Source organism: Scyliorhinus canicula, chromosome 22 (genome assembly GCF_902713615.1).
Source record: "Scyliorhinus canicula chromosome 22, sScyCan1.1, whole genome shotgun sequence".
Taxonomy (NCBI): Eukaryota; Metazoa; Chordata; class Chondrichthyes; order Carcharhiniformes; family Scyliorhinidae; genus Scyliorhinus; species Scyliorhinus canicula.
In genome coordinates this window covers 15,269,980-15,292,001 of record NC_052167.1, presented here as the reverse complement: position 1 = coordinate 15,292,001, position 22,022 = coordinate 15,269,980, and the positions used below count along the sequence as shown (strand labels likewise).

Below are 22,022 nucleotides of genomic sequence, written 5' to 3'. Positions count from 1 at the left end.
ATTGATGGTCACATCAATTTAATAGTCTTAGAAAACTTGAAGTAAACTACTATGGAATCAGCCCTCAAACCTGATCGACTAGAACTCGACCCGCAGGCTACAGATGCGAAGGAAATCTTCCTACACAGGCTTCGATGTTTCAAGGCCTACCTGGCTGAATCAAGCACATCCGAGACTACAGAGGAGCAGAAACTCAGCATACTGCACGCACGGGTGAGCCATCATATCTCTACGCAACTCAATTGTACCACATATACTGAGGCCCTTGCTATGCTCGATCGATTGTACGTGCGGCAGATAAACGAGGTTTACGCACGGCACATTTTCACGACCCGCCGCCAGCGCCCCGCAGCGTCGCTGGAAGACTTCCTGCGCGACTTAAAAGCCCTTGCTCAGGACTGCAACTTTCAGGCTGTAACGGCCTCCCAGCATATGGAACTCGCTGTCCGTGATGTATACGTTGCGGGGCTCAGGTCTAACTATGTGCGCCAGCGACTACTTGAGAAAGGGGCCCAGAACTTGGAGGACACTGTAGAGCTAGCAACTCCTATGGAGGTCGCATTCCGAAGTCTAAACTCATTCCCCGTGGACCAAGTGACCCCATCGTGGCCCCCGACCAGCGACTGCCCCAGGCCTGCGCCGCGCGGCCACCCATTCACTACGGAGCGCCAGCGTCCCATTTTTCTGGCCAACCCCAACACCCACGGCAGCACTGCCCGGCTCGCAACGCGACCTACAGCAGCTGCGGTCGCATAGGACATTATGCCAGAGTATGCCTGGCGAAGTCTAACTCCCCCGCAGTCCAGAGCACTCGCCCCCCCCCCCAACTTGCAGGCCCGCAGACCCCGTAATGCTGCAGCATGTCTGCCGACTCTGCCTCCACCCGACATGTGCGACTCATGGGGGCTGCCATCTTGGCAATCCTCCTCCACGCGGCCAGCCACGTGCGAGTCATGGGGGCCGCCATCTTGGATGCCATCTTCCTCGCCGCCTGCCACGTGCGATCCACGGGGGTGGCCATCTTGGACGCCATCTTCTTCATCACCCGCCACGTGCGATCAACGGGGGCCGCCATCTTGGCCATCAACCGAAGTCCACCTCGACGACTACGACCTCAGCGGACAGTCATCACGGGGCCACTCCAGCACTGCTGATCGAGCCGCCGACTACCCGCAACTCAACGCAGTCACGTTGGACCAGTCACGTCTGAAGCACCTCGAGGGCTCGATGATGACCGTTAAAATCAACAGGTACAGGACACCGTGCCTCTTCGACTCCGGGAGCACCGAGAGCTTCGTACATTCTGACCTGGTAAGACGCTGCTCGCTCCCTATCTTCACTGCATGGCAAACTATCTCCCTCGCCTCGGGCTCGCACTCAGTCCACATACAAGGGCGCAGCGTCACAACCCTAACAATTCAGGGCGCCAGCTACTCTAATTTCCAGCTGTACGTACTCCCCGAACTCTGCGCCCCACTCTTACTCGGGTCGATTTTCCAATGTAATCTCGAGCCTCACACTCAGCTTCGGCGGACCCTACCTCCACTCACTATCTGCAGTTTAGCGACTCTAAAAATCAACCCCCTCCACTCTTCGCTAATCTAACGGCTAACTGTAAACCAGTAGCCACTCGCAGCAGGCGGTACAGCCTGCAGGATAGAGTATTCATGAGAGCCGAAGTCCAGCGGCTCCTACGTGAGAGAACTCCCCTGGAGAGCTCGGGTGGTGGTCGTCAAGACCGGGGAAAAGTTCCGGATGGTGGTTGATTACAGCCAAACCATTAACCGGTTCATGCACCTTGATGCGTACCCCCTCCCCAGAATTGCAGACATGGTCAACCAGATCGGCCAGTACCACATATTCTCCGCGGTGGATCTGAAGTCTGCTTACCACCAGCTCCTAATCCTCCCGGAGGACCGCCACAACATGGCGTTCGAGGCAGACAGCCGCCTCTTCCATTTCCTCCAAGTCCCCTTTGGCGTCACGAATGGGGTCTCGGTGTTCCAACGAACAATGGACCGAATGGTGGACCAGTACGGGCTGCAGGCCACGTTTCCGTATTTGGACAATGTCACCATCTGCGGCCATGATCAGCAGGACCACGACGCCAACTTCCACCAATTTCCCCAAACTGCCCAGAAACTCAATCTCACCTAAAATACGGAGAAATGCGTTTTCCACACTACCAGACTAGCCATCCTCGGCTATGTCGTGGAAAACAGAGTCCTGGGCCCTAACCCGGACTGTATGCGCCCCCTCTTACAACTCCCTCTCCCTCATTGTCCCAGGGCCCTCAAGAGGTGCCTGGGATTCTTCTCTTATTATGCCCAGTATGCGGACAAAGCCCGCCCACTATTTAAGACCACACTCTTCCCACTGTCAGCAGAGGCCCGTCAGGCCTTCAACTGCATCAAGGAGGACATCACCAAAGCCGCCATGCGGGCGGTGGATGAATCCGTCCCCTTTCAGGTGGAGAGCGATGCCTCAGAGGTCGCTCTTGCCGCCACTCTGAACCAGGCAGGGAGACCAGTCGCCGCCTTCTCCCGAACCCTCTCCGCTTCGGAACTTCGACACTCCTCAGTCGAAAAGGAAGCTGAAGCCATTTTGGGATCCGTACAGCACTGGAGGCACTACCTTGCAGGTAGGAGGTTCACCCTCATCACCGACCAAAGATCGGTTGCCTTCATGTTCGACAACTCGCAAAGGGGCAAAATAAAAAATGATAAAATCTTGCGGTGGAGGATCAAACTCTCCACCTATAATTATATCATATATCGACCGGGGAGGCTCAACGAGTCCCCAGATGCCCTGTCCCGCGGCACATACGCCAGCGCGCAAGACGACCGCCTGAAGGCTATCCACAACGACCTCTGCCACCCGGGGATCACCCGGCTCGCCCACTACGTCAAAGCCCGAAATCTGCCTTCCTCCACTGAGGAGGTGAAAGCCATCACCAGGGATTGCCCGATCTGCGCGGAGTGAAAACCGCACTTCTATAAAACAGACAAGGCCCACTTGGTAAAGGCTTCCCTGCCCTTTGAACGCCTGAACATCGATTTCAAAGGGCCACTCCCCTCGACCAATCGAAATATGTACTTTCTTAACCTCATTGACGAATTCTCCCGCTTCCTCTTTGCTATCCCATGTCCCGATATGACCTCCCACACAGTCATCAGAGCCCTGCACAGTGTCTTCACCCTGTTCGGTTTTCCCAGTTACGTGCACAGCGACTGGGGTTCGTCCTTCATGAGCGACGAGCTGCGTCAGTACCTGCTTGTCAAGGGCATCGCCTCGAGCAGGACTACCAGCTACAACCCCAGGGGGAACGGGCAGGTTGAGAGGGAGAATGCGACGGTCTGGAAGACCGTCCTACTGACCCTACGGTCCAGGAATCTCCTGACCTCCCACTGGCAGGAGGTCCTCCCTGATGCGCTCCATGCAATTAGGTCCCTCCTATACACCGCCACCAACCAGACCCCTCACAAACGATTATTTGTTTTCCCTAGGGGCACTACCACAGGGGCTCCCATCCTGGTTGAGGACACAGGGCCCGGTTCTCCTCTGGAAGCACGTCCGGGCACACACAACGGACCCCCTAGTAGAGAGAGCGCTACTGCTTCACTCGAACCCCCACTACGCCGCCTTTGAATACCCCGACGGCCGTCAGGACACCGTTTCCCTCCGGGACCTGGCGCCTGCAGGATCCACCACCACCGAGGTACCCCCCACGCCCTGCGCCCCCGCACCTACAGGGTCCCTGCCCACGCTCTGCGCCCCTTACGCCTATAGGTTTCCTGCGCCCCCCCCTTCGCCCGTCGCACCGATCAGGAATGCAGCTTGGACCGAAACACCCCCGGAGTCCACCCTCATACCCGCACCGACTGTCACCACCCAGCCACCCAAAGAGGCTGCAACCCCGATGCTCCGCCGATCCCAAAGGACGACTCGGCCACCGGAACGGCTCAACTTGTAGACCCGTCACCCCCGCCGGACTTGATTTCTTTTACAGGGGGTGAATGTGGTGAATTCATACTGTATTGTAATTCACACTGTATTGTATTGCATAGTATTATGTCCTTGTGGGCTCTGTCTGTGAGCCGTTGCGCGGCTCTGCCCATAGGGGGAGATGAGGAGCTTGTACAGGGCTCCACACTTGGCTCCGCCCATGGCCCCTCCCACTACCGGAAGTATAAAGTGCCGCAGCCGTGAGCCTGCTCTCAGTTCTTCTGGTCACAGGCAGGCTCAGTTGTAAGACTATTAAAACCACAGTTTACTTCCAATCGTGTTCCGAGTGAATTGATGGTCACATCATCCACACAAATGTGGACCAGGCGTAATGGCACCTGGGGGGGGGGGGTTCTCCCAGGCCATTGGAGGCCGTAGGTTGTCGGGCTCGAGGCAGGGTGGTACCCTGGCACTCCTGCCAGCCTGGCACCTTGGCAGTGCCATTCTGGAATTGTCAGGTGAAACCAGATTTTGTGACCTGGATCCTTCCCACACTGGGTTGGCCCCAGACTCGCATAGTTAAAAGAGCATAAAAGCACTTTTAACTCTGCTCGCGCTGGATCAAACCATCACCCAGCATTGGCCTTGCTAAGGAGGCCCCTGCTGAGCGGCATTTAGCACTGGCCCCTGTCATGATATGTATATTGTCTGGGATGTAAAGAGTTAACAAGTTAATGATAATTCTTACCACTCAATGGAACCACAGAACAGTCCTATAAATATCATGTGACTAGGGGATTCTGGGATTAAATTAGAAGATGATTAGAGGATAAGGAGTTAAGGGTTAGGAGAGAGCTGGAAGACTGTCGGGCATAGAGAGCAGTTGTATACTTCTGAGCTCTGTAAGTTAGAGATAGCATAGTTTTATATAATAACATTTGTAGCCACCTGGGTTGGCCACTTCCCGACTTAAAATGGAGATTGGCAAAGAATGCAGGGAAAATTGGACAGTATGAGAAAACAAGCAGTTTGCAGAGTTCTTCTGTATATTCGAGTTGCAGAAAGCAGACAGCATTGAAACCAGCAATCTGAATATTAATGAGCGATTCCCAGGCACAATAGCAACAGTTAGGATAATCGAGGTAAAACCAGACGTCTCAGCGCCAGCAGGAGTCCAAGACAAAAGAGGCTAACGAGCACCCAAGGACCGCCCAGCGATTGGGCAACAGCCCAGTATTGGGGAATTCAAACCGATCGATTGGTACGTGATCCAATCGATTGGAGTCAGGTATGGGGTCCGCCCAAAAGGGCGCGAAGCCCTTGATGCCTATAAAAGACAGGTCCCAAGTTCAATTCGCTCTCTTGGCAGTTTCTCTCGATAGACTTCTCGGCAGGGTCACGCAGCAGACCGAGACAACACTTGACCCTGAACTGCCTTGCAGCTGCACCAACAAGTAAGTGTCCAGTCAACGCACGCTACGAGATAGGTGCTCCTGACCCTTATTCCGTACCAGCTGGAAGCCTGCAGTCTCAGGATTAAACAAGAAACAGGAAACAGCCCCAGTATTGGGGAATTCAAAACGATTGATTGGTACGTGATCAAGGGGGGAGGGTGGGTCGTCTCTTTGTTTTGGGTTGAAGGGACGGGTATATTGGTTCTTTGCTAAGGATGGGCGTTAATTTATTTTTCTCTTTTGTATACACGGTGGGGGGGCGGTTCTGTTCTTAGTGTGAAAGTTTGAAAATTTGAATAAAAATTATTTAAAAAAAAAAAAATAATATTTCGGAAGTGTGTTTTTGCATGCGTACCTAACAGGGTTATAAGGTAAAACTGATAGAATTTGTTGCGAAAAACTGTCGGAAGTTTGTATTCTGGAAATTAGCGAAAGCTGTAACCGTGTCTACAACACCGCCTTAGTATCCCTCGTTCCAAATTTAAAAGAAAGCATTATGATAGGAAAAATGGCCATGCAGGCAATGGAACGCCTCATCAACTCTCAACAATTCGTGGTCGCAGCGACCAGCAGCAGAGTAGGACAGTGTCCCGTTTGGGAAGTTGAGTTGAGAAAGTACCTCAAAGGGAAGGGATGGCCCCTTTAGGATGACTTTTGCTCAAATGAGGAAACGGTCCCGGGTGTATAGGACATACTTGGTGGGAGAACCTGAGCGAGATTCCTAAGAAGAGGTTAGGAAAAGCCCGCAAGCCGATGGCAATTGTGTCCTGTTTGGCACAATTGTGAGGCACAGAGGAGGTCGTTCGGACGCTCCGCAAAGAGTTAGAGGAGAAACATCAAATGAGCAAGGTTGATGTTAGCGAAGTAGAGAGCGAGAATATAGAATTAAGGAAGAAGTTGGCAGCAAAGGACAGAGAGGTGGATGATGCCAAGAGGGCACACCAGCCTTGTCTGGCGCATCTGAGCAGCTTCCAAACACAGTACGATAAGGCCTATCAGGATACGCAGCGTGCAGTCCTGGGAAGAGAGGAAGCAGAGATGCAGGTAGAGGCATTGCGAAAGCAATGCAGTGACTTAAAGGCAGCGTTGAGCACTCCATGCTGCTACCACGGAGCAGAGACAGAGCTCCTTAGACCATGTGAAATGTCGGAAGCAGATTGCTGAACTGCAGTCTTTGCTTTCCGTACCAAATGGGTTTCAAAGCACATTTAGATCCCAGTTAGAGGAAGAAGATGGCCCTGATTGGCAGGAACTGAGTGAGACAGCGCAGAGATATGTTCAGGGAACATGTGCGCAGGGAAAGCCCCAGAAAAGAAAAGCACCCCAACCCCCCACAGAGCAGATAGAACAGGCACCAATGAATCCGGTCACCACCCACCGCACAGTCGCAGCGGACGGAGACGCGGAATTCAAGTACACCACCCCCTTAACCGTGACCCAACTAAGGGACGCGTGCGAGAAGATCCCACCGTTCCTCCCCACCGCAGACCCCCACCAATTCTTCACTAGAGTAAAGCAGCAGGCGACCATGTACGGCCTGGATGAGCGAGAGCAAGTGAAGCTCACCGTTTTAAGTTTAGACCCCTCGGTTGTAGCGGCCCTTCCCGACCCCCAGAATGTAGGAGGAGGCACCCTTGCAGAGATGCACACGGCGATCCTAGACGCGATCGGTTATAACAGAGGTGACCCAGTTGAAGGCCTGAATAAGTGCAGGCAAAAGGAAACTGAACACCCCACAGCGTTTGCAGGATGTCTGTGGATACATTTTACAGCAGTTTTCGGCGACTTAAACTGCGCCCATTTGACCCCAGACAATACGGCCAAATGGACCCGCACCCTTATCTCCCATGCCACAGAGGCAGGACAAAGAGCCTGTGCTAACTACGACCCCTCAGAGGAAACTCATAATGAGAAATGGGTTTTAAAAAGGTTGTCCCGCGCTTGGGAGCAATCTGTCCATAGTAAACCCGCAGTTGGGAAACCCGAAGATCAGCAGGAAAAGGCTGATATTCAGGCAGTTAGAGCACACCAGAACCCCGCATGGGTGAATGAAGGCAGGAACAGCCCCCCACAGAAACCATAGGAGTGTTACAACTGTGGACAATTAGGACACTTTGCACGAGAGTGCAATGTTCCACAAAAGCCACAGAGAGCCCAGCAGACAGGCACTCTGAATAGAAACAGGACAAAGCCCATACATAGTGTAAGCACCCGTTCAGACCAGGGAGACATGGACGGAACAGACTGACGGTGTTCGGGCTCCCCCACTTGGGTCTGTGACACCCTTTGGGATAGGTCCGGACGACCAGTAGGCGCAGCAAAAATACGGGGACAGCCCATTGAATTACTCTGGGACACAGGAGGGTCCCGCACCACAATTAATTTCTCCAATATGTTTCAAAAAAACGCGTGGCCCACTACAGCCACAATCGCTCTCAGCGGCTTCACAGGCCACTCGCAGCAGGGACACATCACAGCCCCTGTGCCCATTCAGATAGGTAACATCACAACAAGACACCCCCTAGTTTTAATGGATCTGCCCCACACAGCAGAGCACATTTTAGGCATAGACTTTATGAATTCACACAGCCTGTCATTTGATCCAGTGAACCAATGTGTCTGGAAAATGGCAAGGTCAGCAAGAGCCCCCTCAACGCTCACAGTAGGTGAGTATGCAAACAAGATTAGTGCAGTCGGAGAATATTGCTTTGATCCGACCACACTTAGTACGGACAAACAGGTTAGGGCAGTTTTGCAGAAGAACAGGCCAGCATTTGCCAGTCACAGACACTACTGCGGCAGAATGGCTGGACCGGTTCATATTACAGGACCTGACCCTAGACATCAAAGGCAGTATGGATTTCCCCAAGAGGCAGAGAGAGAAATCGCAAAAGTTATCGACAGCTTATTAGAGCAGGGCGTACTCTGATCAGTAGCCTCTACTAATAATGCCTCGATTTGGCCAGTGAGAAAGCCCGGTGGATCATGGTGACTGACCATCGGGGACTCAATAAAGTTACCCCCGTAGTAGCCCCCACGGTAGCCACAAGTCCCGAGACCATGCTCAAACACGGACTCAACTCGCAATACTTTAAGGTTTTGGATATCAGTAATGGATTCTGGTCCATTCCATTGGCAAAGGCGTACCAGTACAAATTTGCCTTCACTTTTAAAGATCAGCAGTATACGTGGACATGCCTTCCACAAGGATTCCACAACTCCCCCTCCATTTTCCACTGACAGCTGGCAAATGGTTTGTCTAAATTCTCTCGCCCTGAATGTCTGGCCCAGTATGTAGACGACCTATTACTGCAGACAGACATCAAGGCAGAGCACATCACGCTTCTGTCTGAACTCCTGGAACTACTACAGTCAATTGGTTGTAAAATAAACCCCAAAAAGGCCCAAATTCTGGAAAGTAAAGTGATATATTTGGGTACGGTTATCACACACGGCAAACGCGAGATCGAGCACAAAAGGATTGACTCTATTGTCAAATTGCCCCTTCCCCAAAATGTATCAGCCCTCTGGTCGTTTTTAGGACTGGTTGGTTACTGCAGAAACCACATAGACGGTTTCTCCAGAAAAGCAGTACCCCTCTCAGACCTCCTTAAGAAAGGAGCCCCTTGGGAATGGCTTCCGCAGCATACGGATGCTGTGGATGACTTGAAAAGAGCCTTTATCGCAGCCCCCGCACTACAAGTTCCAGTCCCGCTTTCCCCCTATGCTATTGAGGTAGCTAGTACGGATCACACCCTTTCGGTCGTGCTCCTCCAGGAACGGCACGAGCAGCTGAGACCAGTGGCTTATGCCTCCAGAATCTTAGGTCCTGTGGAGCAGGGATTTTCAGCCTGTGAAAGGCACCTGCTCGCAGCTTTCTGGGCAGTGCAATACTTTTCCTACATAACCGGACTGAACCCCATCACAATTCTGACCGAACACACCCCCACACAGCTTTTGTTAGATGGACGACTAAAGGATGGAACTGTTAGTCAGATTAGAGCAGCGAGATGGACCCTTCTTTTGCAGGGACAGGACATCACAGTAAAAAGGACAAAGACTCACACTTTCTTAGCCGACAACCTACAGGAACCCCCCATGAATGTGAAATCATCTCCCCACTTAATAACTCAGGGCCCTTTATTGCAAAGACCCCCCCAGAAAGATAGGAAGTTCGCCCCAAGCACACACACACGTGCGCACCTTTTTAAAAAATAAATTTAGTGTACCCAATTCATTTTTTCCAATTAATGGGGCAATTTAGCGTGGCCAATCCATCTACCCTGCACATCTTTGGGTTGTGGGGGTGAAACCCACGCAAACACGGGGAGAATGTGCAAACTCCACACGGACAGTGGCCCAGAGCCAGGATCGAACCTGGGACCTCGGCGCCGTAAGGCCGCAGTGCTAACCCACTGCGCCACCGTGCTGCCCCAACGTGCGCACCTTTAAGGATATACGTGGATGGTTCATCCACTATATTGAACGGAAAACGCATTACAGGATGCGGTATCTATGTTGAGGACGCGCAGGGATGCGCCCTAGATGAGATTTTGTTACAGTTACCAGGTTACTTAGGCGTGCAAGCAGCAGAGCTAGCGGCCATTGTGTACATTGTAGAGCACCCAGATTCCTTCCCCAGCCCGGCAGACATTTACTCGGACAGCCTTTATGTCTGCAACAGCCTCACAGAATTCCTACCCCTGTGGAAAGCAAGAGGATTTGTTTCCGCGGACGGTAAACCCCTTCCTTCAGCCCCATTGCTCTGCCACATTTTGGATAAAGCGAAAGACAGGACATTTGGAATTATTAAAGTTAGAAGTCACCACCGTTCATCCCCCCCCTGGAAATGTGAAAGCCGACGCACTGGCTAAGGCAGGTTCCAGGCATGGACATTTTTGGATTCCCCCCGAAAGCGCCCCAGTGAATGCAGTTCAAGTCTCGCAAACTAATATTGAGGATTTAGTGCAGGCCCAAAAGCAGGATAGTAATCTCAGGGAGATTTTAAAAGGAAGCTTTACAGCCCCATTCGATAGGTTTAAAAACGCACTGACCACACATGACGGTGTGGTTCTGAAAGACACCCTTTATGTGGTTCCTGAACAGGATAGGAATCAACTAATTTCTTTGTTCCATGATGGTCATGGACACTAGGGAATTGACCCCTCTATAGCCCATCTGAGACAGCTGAAAGAAGACGTTACCCATTACATAGAGAATTGCCTTATCTGTGCCCAAAATAATCTGGACAGATATTCCAAGAAAGCGCAGCTTAGCCACACTCGCCCCGTTAACGGCCCCTGGACTATCCTCCAGATTGATTTTATAGGACCATTGCCCCCTTGCAGGAATGGTTACAAGTATGTATTAGTAGTTATAGACACTTTTACAAAATGGGTGGAGGCATTCCCATCCAGGACAAATACAGCAAAGACCACGGCTAAGATTTTAACCCACCACATCTTTACGAGATGGGGACTCCCCCGCTGCATTGAATCGGACCAAGATTCCCATTTTACGGGGCGTGTCATGAAGAGCGTCCTCACGATATTTGGCATAACCCAGAAATTCCACATAGCATACCACCCCCAGTCCAGTGGTATCGTGGAGAGAATGAATCGGACCCTAAAAGCAACCCTCAGAAAAATGGTCCAACAGAATAACACGACTTAGGATTCAGTCCTCCCATTCGCTCTAATGTTAAGTCGAAATACTGTTTCGACTTCTACAGGTTTCACCTCACACACTCTCATGACCGGACGCCCCATGAAAGGTACCGAATATCTCTTAGGACTTGACTTGACCAGCCCTGAAGTGACGGCCCTCACCCACGAAAACACAGTAAAACAGTTAGTTGAGAATGTAAAGACAGCTCAGTTAGCAGCCGCAGTGAAATTAGGCACACAAAAGAAACAGAGCAAGGCCTGTTTCGATAAGACAGTGCATGCGACTGAGTTTGAGGTAGGACAGCAGGTCATGCTATCTATTTACAACCCCAGCACATTTCTGTCGCCAAAGTATTCAGGTCCATATTCGATTGCGGACAAAGTTAGCCCCTCGGTTTACAAAATTATGTACCCCAACGGAAAGACTGCGTGGTTTCATATAAACCAGCTGAAGGCAGATGGCTCGCAGTCTAACCATACACACCACGCCATGCTTGACGCAGGACACCACGCCCCGCCCACAGCAAACTCAACTCCACCCTCCCCCAGCACGACTGACCCATCCACAGACTCGACCTCGACTCCGCCCCCTAACTCCAGGCTCCGCCTCAGAACGCTCACAAGCAGCAGCAGCAGAGACAGCGACTGTGACACTGACGATAGCCACAGCACACCTCCCTACTATCACCCAGCAACAGGCCCCACACCCGACAATTCTGAACACGACTCCAGTGATCCCTTCCTGATCACTTTCCTTAACGAACCTCACCTAAAACTGCCACCCTACGATGACGACCCCGACTTTGTACACTCGGATTTAGAAAGCACTGTTTGGCACCATGACAACTCGTACAGGCTCGTCCGGAATGACGAGATGGACCCAAGGTCACACCATGCAGCCTTAGCAGCCATTATTCATTCGTGAGTATGGCATCCGGGAGAAGAGGATGACAATGAGTCTGACTCCCAAAACCAGAACCCCTTTGTGACCCTGTTCGCAGATGACAATTGAGGTGTCCAGATGATGTAAAAAGAGGAACCGCTTGAGAGAGAAACGGTGTCCTTTTCTGATGGAATCTGCACGTTTTGTGTTGCATGTTTGTTTGTTTGTGTTTGAATGTGTTTTTGTTTCAGGTACAACAGCTCTGCGGCCACACGCCACATTTGTCCGCAGAAACCTTTGAGAACTTGCCAGAGCCCCGTTCGTAACTGCTCTTCTGGTTCGAAGGTAGAACCATTACAGCAACCCCCACGATGAATACACTCTTGCCCGTTCTTGTCAGGTCACTCAGGCAGTGGAGTAACGGCAGTGGTTCCCGCCCTGTCTGAGGACCCCCCTCCAGTCAGCTAAGCTCGGGTAGAGCACAGCCCGCCCTACCCGGGGATTCCATCCAAATCTTACCCGTCGCGGCCCACACGCAACTCATTCCGGCACTCTTGGTTTTAAAAGTTTGGTTTTGTTTCAGGTTGCCACTCCCCATGCTACTTACATCCACGAACATTTTGATGGTAAAACGCAAAGCCTGCGAGACGGCTCACAATAGTACAGTACCTTAGAGTATGTCTGGTCCTAGAATTTGTTTTTGAAAAAAAAAATGAGGGAGTCACAGAGAGTGACCAATTGTAAAAGGGAAATTGACATTAGAGGACAGACATGCTAATGTTCAAGATATTAAGCAAAATAGTAACAGACACTATGCTTGATCCCATAAACTTTCAGACACTCCAAGAAGAGATCAGAAGAAAACGAAAGAAGAGAAAATGAAGATAGCCATGTTTTTAGTTCTAATTTATGTACATTTGCGCGCGAACGCGAACCCCCTCGCCCCAACCCCCCCCCAGCCGTTAATGATTCACTTCCCCATAGCACCCTGAGCCCAGTGACCAGTAGCAACACACTATCATGGTATGAGAAGTTCATAACATGGTACTCCCTTTCCTATGTAATCTGAATGAGAAAATGGCGAAGGAGAGCCTACCGCTCTCGAACCCCGGTTTACAGAATTAGATCCCCTATTTTCGGTCTTCACCAAGCCCCCGAACCCCTAGAGATGTAATAAAGGACTTTCATTCGTTTGCGTTTTGTGGAATTAAAGAAATGTGTTTTGTTTTGCGACTGTAACAATGTATTGCTCTGAGCTTGACTGCCAAGCCAGAGAAAAATGTAATTGCTGTTTTATTTATGTATGGTTAGGAAGCTAGTATGTTTGGATGTTTGAGTGAGTGTAGTTTATGAAGGATAGTTAGAGGTACCGTTTTTCTTGTTTTGTAGTGTCCCTGTTATGACATAGCGCCACTTAGCATTGTTTAAAAAAATTGTTTAAAATTTCTTGCATAGTTGAGGACAGTGTAGAGGCCATGGAAGAAGGTTCGCTGTGGTTAGGGAATGAAGATGACATAGTTGTGTGATCCTTCATGCTTTGTGTTAGAATCACAAGGAGGGAGTGTAGCCACCTGGGTTGGCCACTTCCCAACTTAAAATGGAGATTGGCAAAGAACGCAGGGAAAATTGGACAGTATGAGAAAACAAGCAGTTTGCAGAGTTCTTCTGTATATTCAAGTTGCAGAAAGCAGACAGCATTGAAACCAGCAATCTGAATATTAATGAGCGATTCCCAGGCACAATAGCAACAGTTAGGATAATTGAGGTAAAACCAAACTTCTCAGCGCCAGCAGGAGTCCAAGACAAAAGAGGCTAACGAGCACCCAAGGACCACCCAACGATCAGGAAACAGCCCCAGTATTGGGGAATTCAAACCGATCGATTGGTACGTGATCCAATCGATTGGACTCGGGTACGGGGTCCGCCCAAAAGGGCGCGAAGCCCCTGGGGCCTATAAAAGACGGGTCCCAAGTTCAATTCGCTCTCTTGGCAGTTTGTCTCGATAGACTTCTCGGCAGGGTCACGCAGCAGACCGAGACAACACTTGACCCTGAACTGCCTTGCAGCTGCACCAACAAGTAAGTGTCCAGTCAACGCACGCTACGAGATAGGCGCTCCTGACCCTTAGTCCGTACTAGCTGGAAGCCTGCAGACTCAGGATTAAACAAGAGGCCATTGTTCCCTGACCCAGTGGGTTCCTTTTCCAGAAGATAAGTATTGGCCTGTAGTGATAGAAGTAGCTTAGTTTTGTAGTATTTATGCATGAGTAGCGATTGACTGTGTATATAATAAATGTGTTTTGATTTGAACCTTACTAACTGGTGTATTGAGATATTGATCAGCACTTGAACTTGACCCTCGTGGTGGTATCATAAAGATACCTGGCGACTCTAGAGCAAGGGAATAAAACAGAGCCAATTGAGTGTAAAGCACACTCACCAAAACGAGCAACACCTTCTACTTTAGGAATGTGACCAAATCTTGGTTAGTAGTGTAATAAATTTAGATTTGTTTGTTAACAAAGCTTTTGTGTTCTTTATTCAACACTATGCATCTGAGCCATCCAGGTAGAGCAGAATAGAGCCTACAACAGACCCCACAACAGGGGACCAGGAATGCTGGCACTTGGGGAGGCTTCCAGGCGATGGGAGGTCATTGGGGTGATTGGCCTCTGGGCAGGGTGGCACCATGGCACTGCCAGCCTGCCACCCTGGAAGTACCACCTTGGTAGTTCCACCTGGGTGCCAACTGGCACTGCCAGGGTGCCTGGGTGGCACTGCCAGGCTGGCCTTCTGCCCATGCTAGGATCGGGTCGGGGGTACCCTCCCATGTGAGATGTGGGGGTGGTGCTGGGGGTCGACAATCTCATCCTGTACTGAGAGGCTCTAATGCAACAAAGTGCTGTTAGATAGCGGCGCCCGAAGCGACCCCGCTAATCCCACCCAGCCCGGATTCTGATCATTTTTGATGCTCTATGTAAATAAGAAAAGTTTCTCAGCATAGCTGTTAAAAATATATGGGTGAAAAGCTGATAACCCTTTTGAATGTTGGGATTGTTTTACTCTGAAATGTTCATAAAAACAGCTTCTATGTCGTACCTAACTTTTAATAAGTCAATGTTCGTTCATGTTGATTTTCAGCATCTTGCAATGGAAAATTTACAGTCTGTTGATCCAGAACTGACCACCGGAGGGAGCTTTTACATCCGAGTTCTGAATTTGAAGTCCATCCCAATGGCTTGTCTCTACATTGCAATGATCATCCTCTCCACCTACTGGCAGAAATATACAAAACCTCTGGAGATGCAGAAGGTGAGAATTTTGCTTCCTCTTGATGCGGCTGCTGCATAAGCCAGATACAGTTCACTCGTGTCCAATGGCCATTAGAGTTGAAAGCAAGTTATTGCGAATTAATTTGGTTGATATACAATATGATATTGTGTTGTCTGGTATTCTCAATGAAATAAATGCACTATGACAGCTGGGAATTTGGTATTTTTAAAAAAAAGGAAAATTGAGCATATTTCTAATTCTGCTCTTCAACTCAGTTTAGAGCCTGAACCTTGTTTCTGATTCACAAAGTTACATTTTGCTTTTGATGTAATTTGTTTGCTGCAATTACAGAATACGAGAACACCAGATCATTGAGCTGAAATGCTAAACGTGTTATTAACTCAACATACTCTGTCTGACCTGCTGAGTATTTCTAACACTTGCTGTTTTTAACATCCGATTGCTTTCATTCAGTGAGTTGCTGTGATGTGCCAGGAAAGTTCTGTTTGCTTCAGTCACATTATTGACCATGATTCCACGTGTTTCTGATACACTGGGATTGCTGACAAGTCTTTCAAGCTGAGCTAATTGTCTAAGAGGTGCTGACTAATTTTATTCATTAATTTATGCTGCAAAACTAATACTCCTGCACGTGGTTTGGAAATCAAACGGTCAGCAAGTGCACTGTTGCAATAAAAGTTAACCAGCAAATAAATATCACGATGAGGCAATTGCAGAACATTAAATAAGAATGATTGTGCATATATTTATATTTGGATAATACCCTGCACTAAAACCACCACCAGGTTGATGTACCCCCTCTAACTGCAGTTATGATCTTGATTCCACTACTCCAGTGGAGAAGGAGCATGGCTGTGCATAGACACAGTTAATAATAAGTTAATAGATGGGGCAGTCATCATTAAAAATTCAAAGGGAGATGCCTGAGGCTTTTCTTTAATATATTGGCCGCAGATCTTTCCTAATAATTCAGTTGGTGAGTGCTCGGGGCGTTGTAGAATTGAAGCATGCAAATCAGAAAGGGTCCAGGATTGAACTTCCGTCTTTGCAGATTAAGGTGCTCTCAGCCAGTGGAGTGGCAGGGCAATGATCCTAGCTATCTGGCTGGAGGTGAGAGGGTTATCATCCAGACACCACCTCCTGCTGGAAAGCTGTGTGCGTGCTTCCTCCACCCTTGTGGTTGAACAGCCTGCAAATACTCAGTAATGAAGAATGACCACTTGAATGACATATCAGATAGGGGCATCCGCCTGCTGATGTAAAGTCTAGTGAGAATTCGTACCTTCTGCAGCAGAGCAGAGAAATGTGTGTAGATGTGTGCTATCATACTGGTCTATTTGCCCATGTGATGATATGCCATTTTCTAATCTGTCGAAACAGTAGGTTAGCATTTTTTTCCTTTTGGATTCCAAGGCCAGTAAAAATGGGCTTCAGCATTTAGTTGGCTATTGATTTTTAAATTTAACTCTGTTCATTTAACAACAAGTTTGTAGGTGTGTGAAGTTTTGAGGAAATTGTTTTAAAAAATTCAACCCCTGCCCCAAACCTTGCACCCCCCACATTGAGGGAGTTGGCCCTGATTAGGATGGTTGACAACACATTCTTTCTGTAGCAGTATCGTTGCTGCCTCTGATTTGGCTGCAAGGAGCTGATGAAGCAGCACAGCCATATTCCTAGGCAGCTGCTTCAGCTTTGAGCTGTCAGGGTCCGAGGGCGAATGTATTGTGCATTGGCTATGATTTAAAATTGCTTCTGTCAGTGTTTTGTTTTATAGCTAACGGCTGAAATTGGCAATATTTTGCAGTGGGATAGGTGCAGTATATTCAGCTGTCAACCGTGGCTCAGTTGTGGCATTCTGGCCTGTGTTAGAAGGTTGTGGGTTCAAGTTCTACTCCAGGACGAGGCTGACACTCCAGTGCAGTACTGAGGGAGTGCTGCACTGTCCAAAGTGCCGTTATAATAAACCAGGATCCCGTATTTCCTCTCGGGACATAAAAGAACCCATGGCATTATTCAAAGGAGAGCAGGGAAGTTCTTCCATGCAGTATTTAATCATTGTGACTATTACTGGGAGCGTGTAGTGTGCAGATTGGCTGTCGTATTTCTTACATTTCAACAGTAACTAAAGTTACTTCATTGACTGTAAAATGCTTTAAGGTTTCCTGAGGTGCAAGTGCTATAAAGGTCCATGTTGTTTTTTTCTGGGCACGATCCAAGAGTCACTTCAGGCGGGTTTAGCTAGAGTTTCTTCCCAGCTAGGTCAGCGAGTTCCCCACTGCTATCTAACCACACTTAATCACTTTAATGGCCCTGGGAGTTTCTCCCCAGTCAAACTCACACTCGCCGGCTGGATCTTCAGAGATCGGGACACCATTTTGAAAGGGACCCCGATCTCTGAGTGAACTGGAGGGTCACCCACACCCACTATCCACGTAAATGTCACCCCCCCCCACCCAAGTGAGTACACCCCGCTACAGGGTCTCTAAGAACCCCCCCCCCCCCCACTTTTCAGACCTTCCCATACCCCCTTTTGGGCCCCCTCTTTTCAGGTTCTGAAGCCCACTTAGCCATGCGAGACTGGGTCCTGCCCACAATCACGATACCTCCCGAGGTGCAATAGCCTTCCAGAAGCTCTGGGGAGGCCTCTCCCAGCATCTACCAGCCGCTTCACGCCTCGTTTGGGCGGGACATGGCTGGTAGATCGCGCTCCCTGCCTTTATTTTACTCTTTGTGCATGGTGTGTTAGCTTTTGCTTTCCATTTAAATAGCGCTAATCTTCTAAGTTATTCATTCAGTTTCAGCCAGTCTAATTTTCTTTTATATGCCCATGCTAAATAAGACTTGTTACAGCTGCATGTTTTAGCACTGCTGTGCTAGTGATCACTTTTAAACTTGACCAGTTTCATATTAAACTTTATTTAAAAACGTATTAGGTTTAGTATCGGTTTTGGCGGCTGTATGTATTTTTTAATTATTATTCCCGCTGTTACATTTGACAAAAAGCAGTTCTGAACCCTGTTGATTTGTCTATTTGCTATTTTCCCACTTGGGTAATAATGTACATGAATGATTCATGCCTAACATACATAATGCATAATTAAATCACAATTTGATGGAGTGGAATTTATTAATTGTGAAGACACATGTGTTTCTGTAATACACTAATTTATTTCTCTAGATTTTATTGCCACATTGCTCACTCAGCTGTAATCAGCTGCTATGTTGAGTTTCTAAGTAACAGTTGCACATTGTTGCAACAAATGATCTGCAAGAACATGCTAAATACAGGCAGGGCGTGTTAATATACTGATTGGTGCAATATGTTTTTTTTCGAGAAAAGTTATTGCGTTAATTACAGTAACAGTGGCAACTTGATCATTTGTTCTTGGCTGTCAGACCCAAATTCTGATGGATTAATGAGGTTGATGGATTGCGGATTGCGCCTGGTAGTTCGTGTAGATTATAAATAAGGCCTTGTGCTAACAATATGAGTGAAAATGGAAACATTAATATCAATTAAAACCCTTTTTTTGTTGCTTTTTAGCAGACTGACAAATGTTAAATTTTCTGAATTCTAACCTTCCCACAAAAGGTTGGAGTTGCCTTCAGGATGGGCGAGTGGCAGTCAGTGATGGCTTGGCCACTTCTTATGCACTATGACGTGGAAAAACCCATCCGGAGATCATTTCAGGGGGCAAGGCAAGGAAAACATGTCAACAGTCAGTGGCTGCTTTAGAATGGGCGCAGGGTTGCCCCAGTGGTTTAGTATTTAAATTTGCCACTCTGTTGCGGCACTTTGTGGATGGGTTCCAGGCCAGTGCGGAGATAACCAGTATGGCCAGGGGTCAGTTTCTTATCACTAGCCCCCGGGCCCACAGTCTGGGAAAAGAAAAATTGACCAAAGTTTCTATTCCAGACTGACATCCAGATGTTGTGAACATCAGGCTAAGAAAGGGTGGGGCTCAATCCTCATGTCCTAATGTCACAATACTTTCTGATACTCATTAAGGTTCAGATGTGACAAAGAGCATCTTGGACAAGAGGAACTGCTGGGCCAATCGAATTGTCCCCTGCCAAAAATCTACACACTGGAGAGCAAAGACAAAATGATTCTGATTAGAATTGCAGTGCAATATATCCCAAAATATGCAGGTTGGAGATGGACCTTTCCAAGAACTGTAGCAATTCTTCCTGTGTAAGTGTATAAAACACTCCAGCATTAATATGAAGATCACATCCATCAGCTGATAGTACCAACGTGTACAGAATAATTATTTATCACTATTCCTGTATTAACTGATAAAATACATGTTAATTCGGACCATCATAAGAATACAATGCATACAGAGTTTTATTTGATCAAAGGTGATTTGATTTTTTGGATGCATAGAACATAGAACACAGAACAGTACAGCACAGAACAGGCCCTTCGGCCCTCGATGTTGTGGCGAGCAATGATCACCCTACTCAAACCCATGTATCCACCCTATACCCGTAACCCAACAACCCCCCCCCCCCCTCCCCCTCCCCGAAACCTTACTTTTTAGGACACTACGGGAAATTTATCATGGCCAATCCACCTAACCCGCACATCTTTGGACTGTGGGAGGAAACCGGAGCACCCGGAGGAAACTCACGCAGACACGGGGAGGACGTGCAGACTCCGCACAGACATTGACCCAGCCGGGAATCGAACCTGGGACCCTGGAGCTATGAAGCATTTATGCTAGCCACCATGCTACCGTGCTGCCCCTTAAAGATCCAGCAAAATGTATTTAGGTATTCAATAGGTGCAAAGTAATACCAGAGCATTTCCATGAAACATCCCATTGCTATTCACAGGTTAAAAAGTTTGAGTTTGTATGAAAAATCCAATCCCTAATTTGGATGTGATTAGGGGAGACGGTGGCCTAGTGGTACTGAAATGAAATGAAAATCGCTTATTGTCACAAGTAGGCTTCAAATGAAGTTACTGTGAAAAGCCCCTAGTCGCCACATTCCGGCACCTGTTCGGGGAGGCTGGTACAGGAATTGAACCGTGCTGCTGGCCTGCCTTGGTCTGCTTTCAAAGCCAGCGATTTAGCCCTGTGCTAAACCAGCCGAGGCCCAGACTATAATAATAATGATCTTTATTGTCACAAGTAGGCTTACATTAATACTGCAATGAAGTTACCGTGAAAAGGCCCTTGTCATCATATTCCGGCGCCTGATGTTCTGGCAACATAGGGTCAAATCCCATCAGTGGAATTGATTGTTGTAAAAACCCATCTCCTTCGCTAATGTCCTTGAGGGGAGGAAATCTGCTGTCCTCACCCGGTCTGGCCTACATGTGACTCCAGTCCCACAGCAATGTGATTGACTCTGAACTGTCCTCCGCAATGGCCTAGCAAGCCACTCTGTTCAAAGGCAATTAGGGATGGGCAACAAATACTGTCAGCCACACCCCCATCCTGTGAAAGAAATAAAAAAAATACTTTTGTGATTTGAGTTGAAAAGTTTTTATTTAGAAGCAATATTTATACTAAACTGTTGGCTGCTTTCTGCATTGCCGATAGTACACTGACTCATTGATGTCCTTTCCTGCCTCTCTCTCGTTCACCCCATTTCTCTCTTTGCTTTCATATTTATATGGTTTTTAAAGTAATAAAGCGGTAAATCTGGTGTCATTTCCACGGCACTGAAGTTCCATGTTTATGAATAGCTGGGAGACAATCGTAAAGTACAAAGTGTTACATAGTCAGTTAGAGAGATATAAACATTTGACATCGGCCTTCTTGTCTAAATCTGTTTGATAAATTCAGCCTGGTCTGAAATCCCTTTTTTCCTGGGGCTATTGATTTCAGCAGTGTAGCAGAATATGATACATTATCTGAGTTAGTATTGGACGCCCTGTTACATAGTTATATTGCTAATGGCTCCCTTGCTTCCCATACACTTAAAAAATAGTTTAATTTTAGACTTTAGTAATGTTGTCGCAATGTGTTTCTTCCCTTTTCTTTCTAAACAATAGCTACATTTGATTTATTCCTAATGGACTGTTTAGAATAATATCATCCATTTCATACAAAATTTGAACTGCAGCTTGCATTGTGAGCGTTTGTTTATTTCACTGCAATAAATGTTGTTTCAGAAAATTAGAATGTTGAATATTACATGTGCAACAAAAAAGGCGAAGACTGAGAATTAAACACAAAAGGCTGTGTTTTCGGAATGTCTTTTGAATAATTTGAAATTCAAATACTGTAATATGGTGCCAAACTACCATCAAGCATGCAATGGAAGATATGACTTCAAGGGATGTGGTAGCATATCTACACCAACAAAGATTTTATTTCTTTCCCACTCATTGCTGTCCCTGCATCATACTGGAGAGTGGAGGCAGGCAACCTGTTTGTAGATTTTGTCACGGTTGCATATAAAAATCCCCCCCCCCCCCCCCCCCCCCCCGGTCCTCTTTCCCTAATGGCAAGTCATCAACCATGATTGGAAAGTTAGTGTCAAATAAAAATGCAGGCATAAACTCATGGCATGATACTCCCCAGCTCAGCATGCCGAAGATGGCTGCACTGCAGTACTGAACCATATAATGGCTGTTTGTTTGGGGACCTGGGTTGAGGATGATTATTAACTACAGTTCCTGTTTGGCTGGCATTGAGTTATGAGGCAGTTATTCAATTGAGCATTTTTGGCATTGCCATAAAGACAGAGAACAAAGCTCATGCACTCTGTGAATGCCATTTATACCACCATATTGAATTACTGCTGTAAATTTGTTACTAGC

General features: G+C 48.1%; 1 protein-coding gene across 6 annotated transcripts in view; it reads left to right on the top strand.

Moving 5' to 3' along the window:
* LOC119956155 (elongation of very long chain fatty acids protein 5-like) overlaps window positions 1-22,022 on the top strand; it is a 57,641-nt gene that overhangs the window by 23,238 nt on the left and 12,381 nt on the right. For 5 of the 6 annotated variants that reach the window (XM_038783074.1, XM_038783068.1, XM_038783071.1 and 2 more), the window contains one exon: window positions 15,089-15,259. In XM_038783074.1, coding sequence (XP_038639002.1) covers window positions 15,098-15,259 — 162 coding nt within the window. In that variant the 5' untranslated portion in view covers window positions 15,089-15,097. Of the gene's footprint in view, window positions 1-12,167; window positions 12,294-15,088; window positions 15,260-22,022 lie in introns of those variants that run through there. The other variant, XM_038783069.1, reaches the window with a different exon arrangement.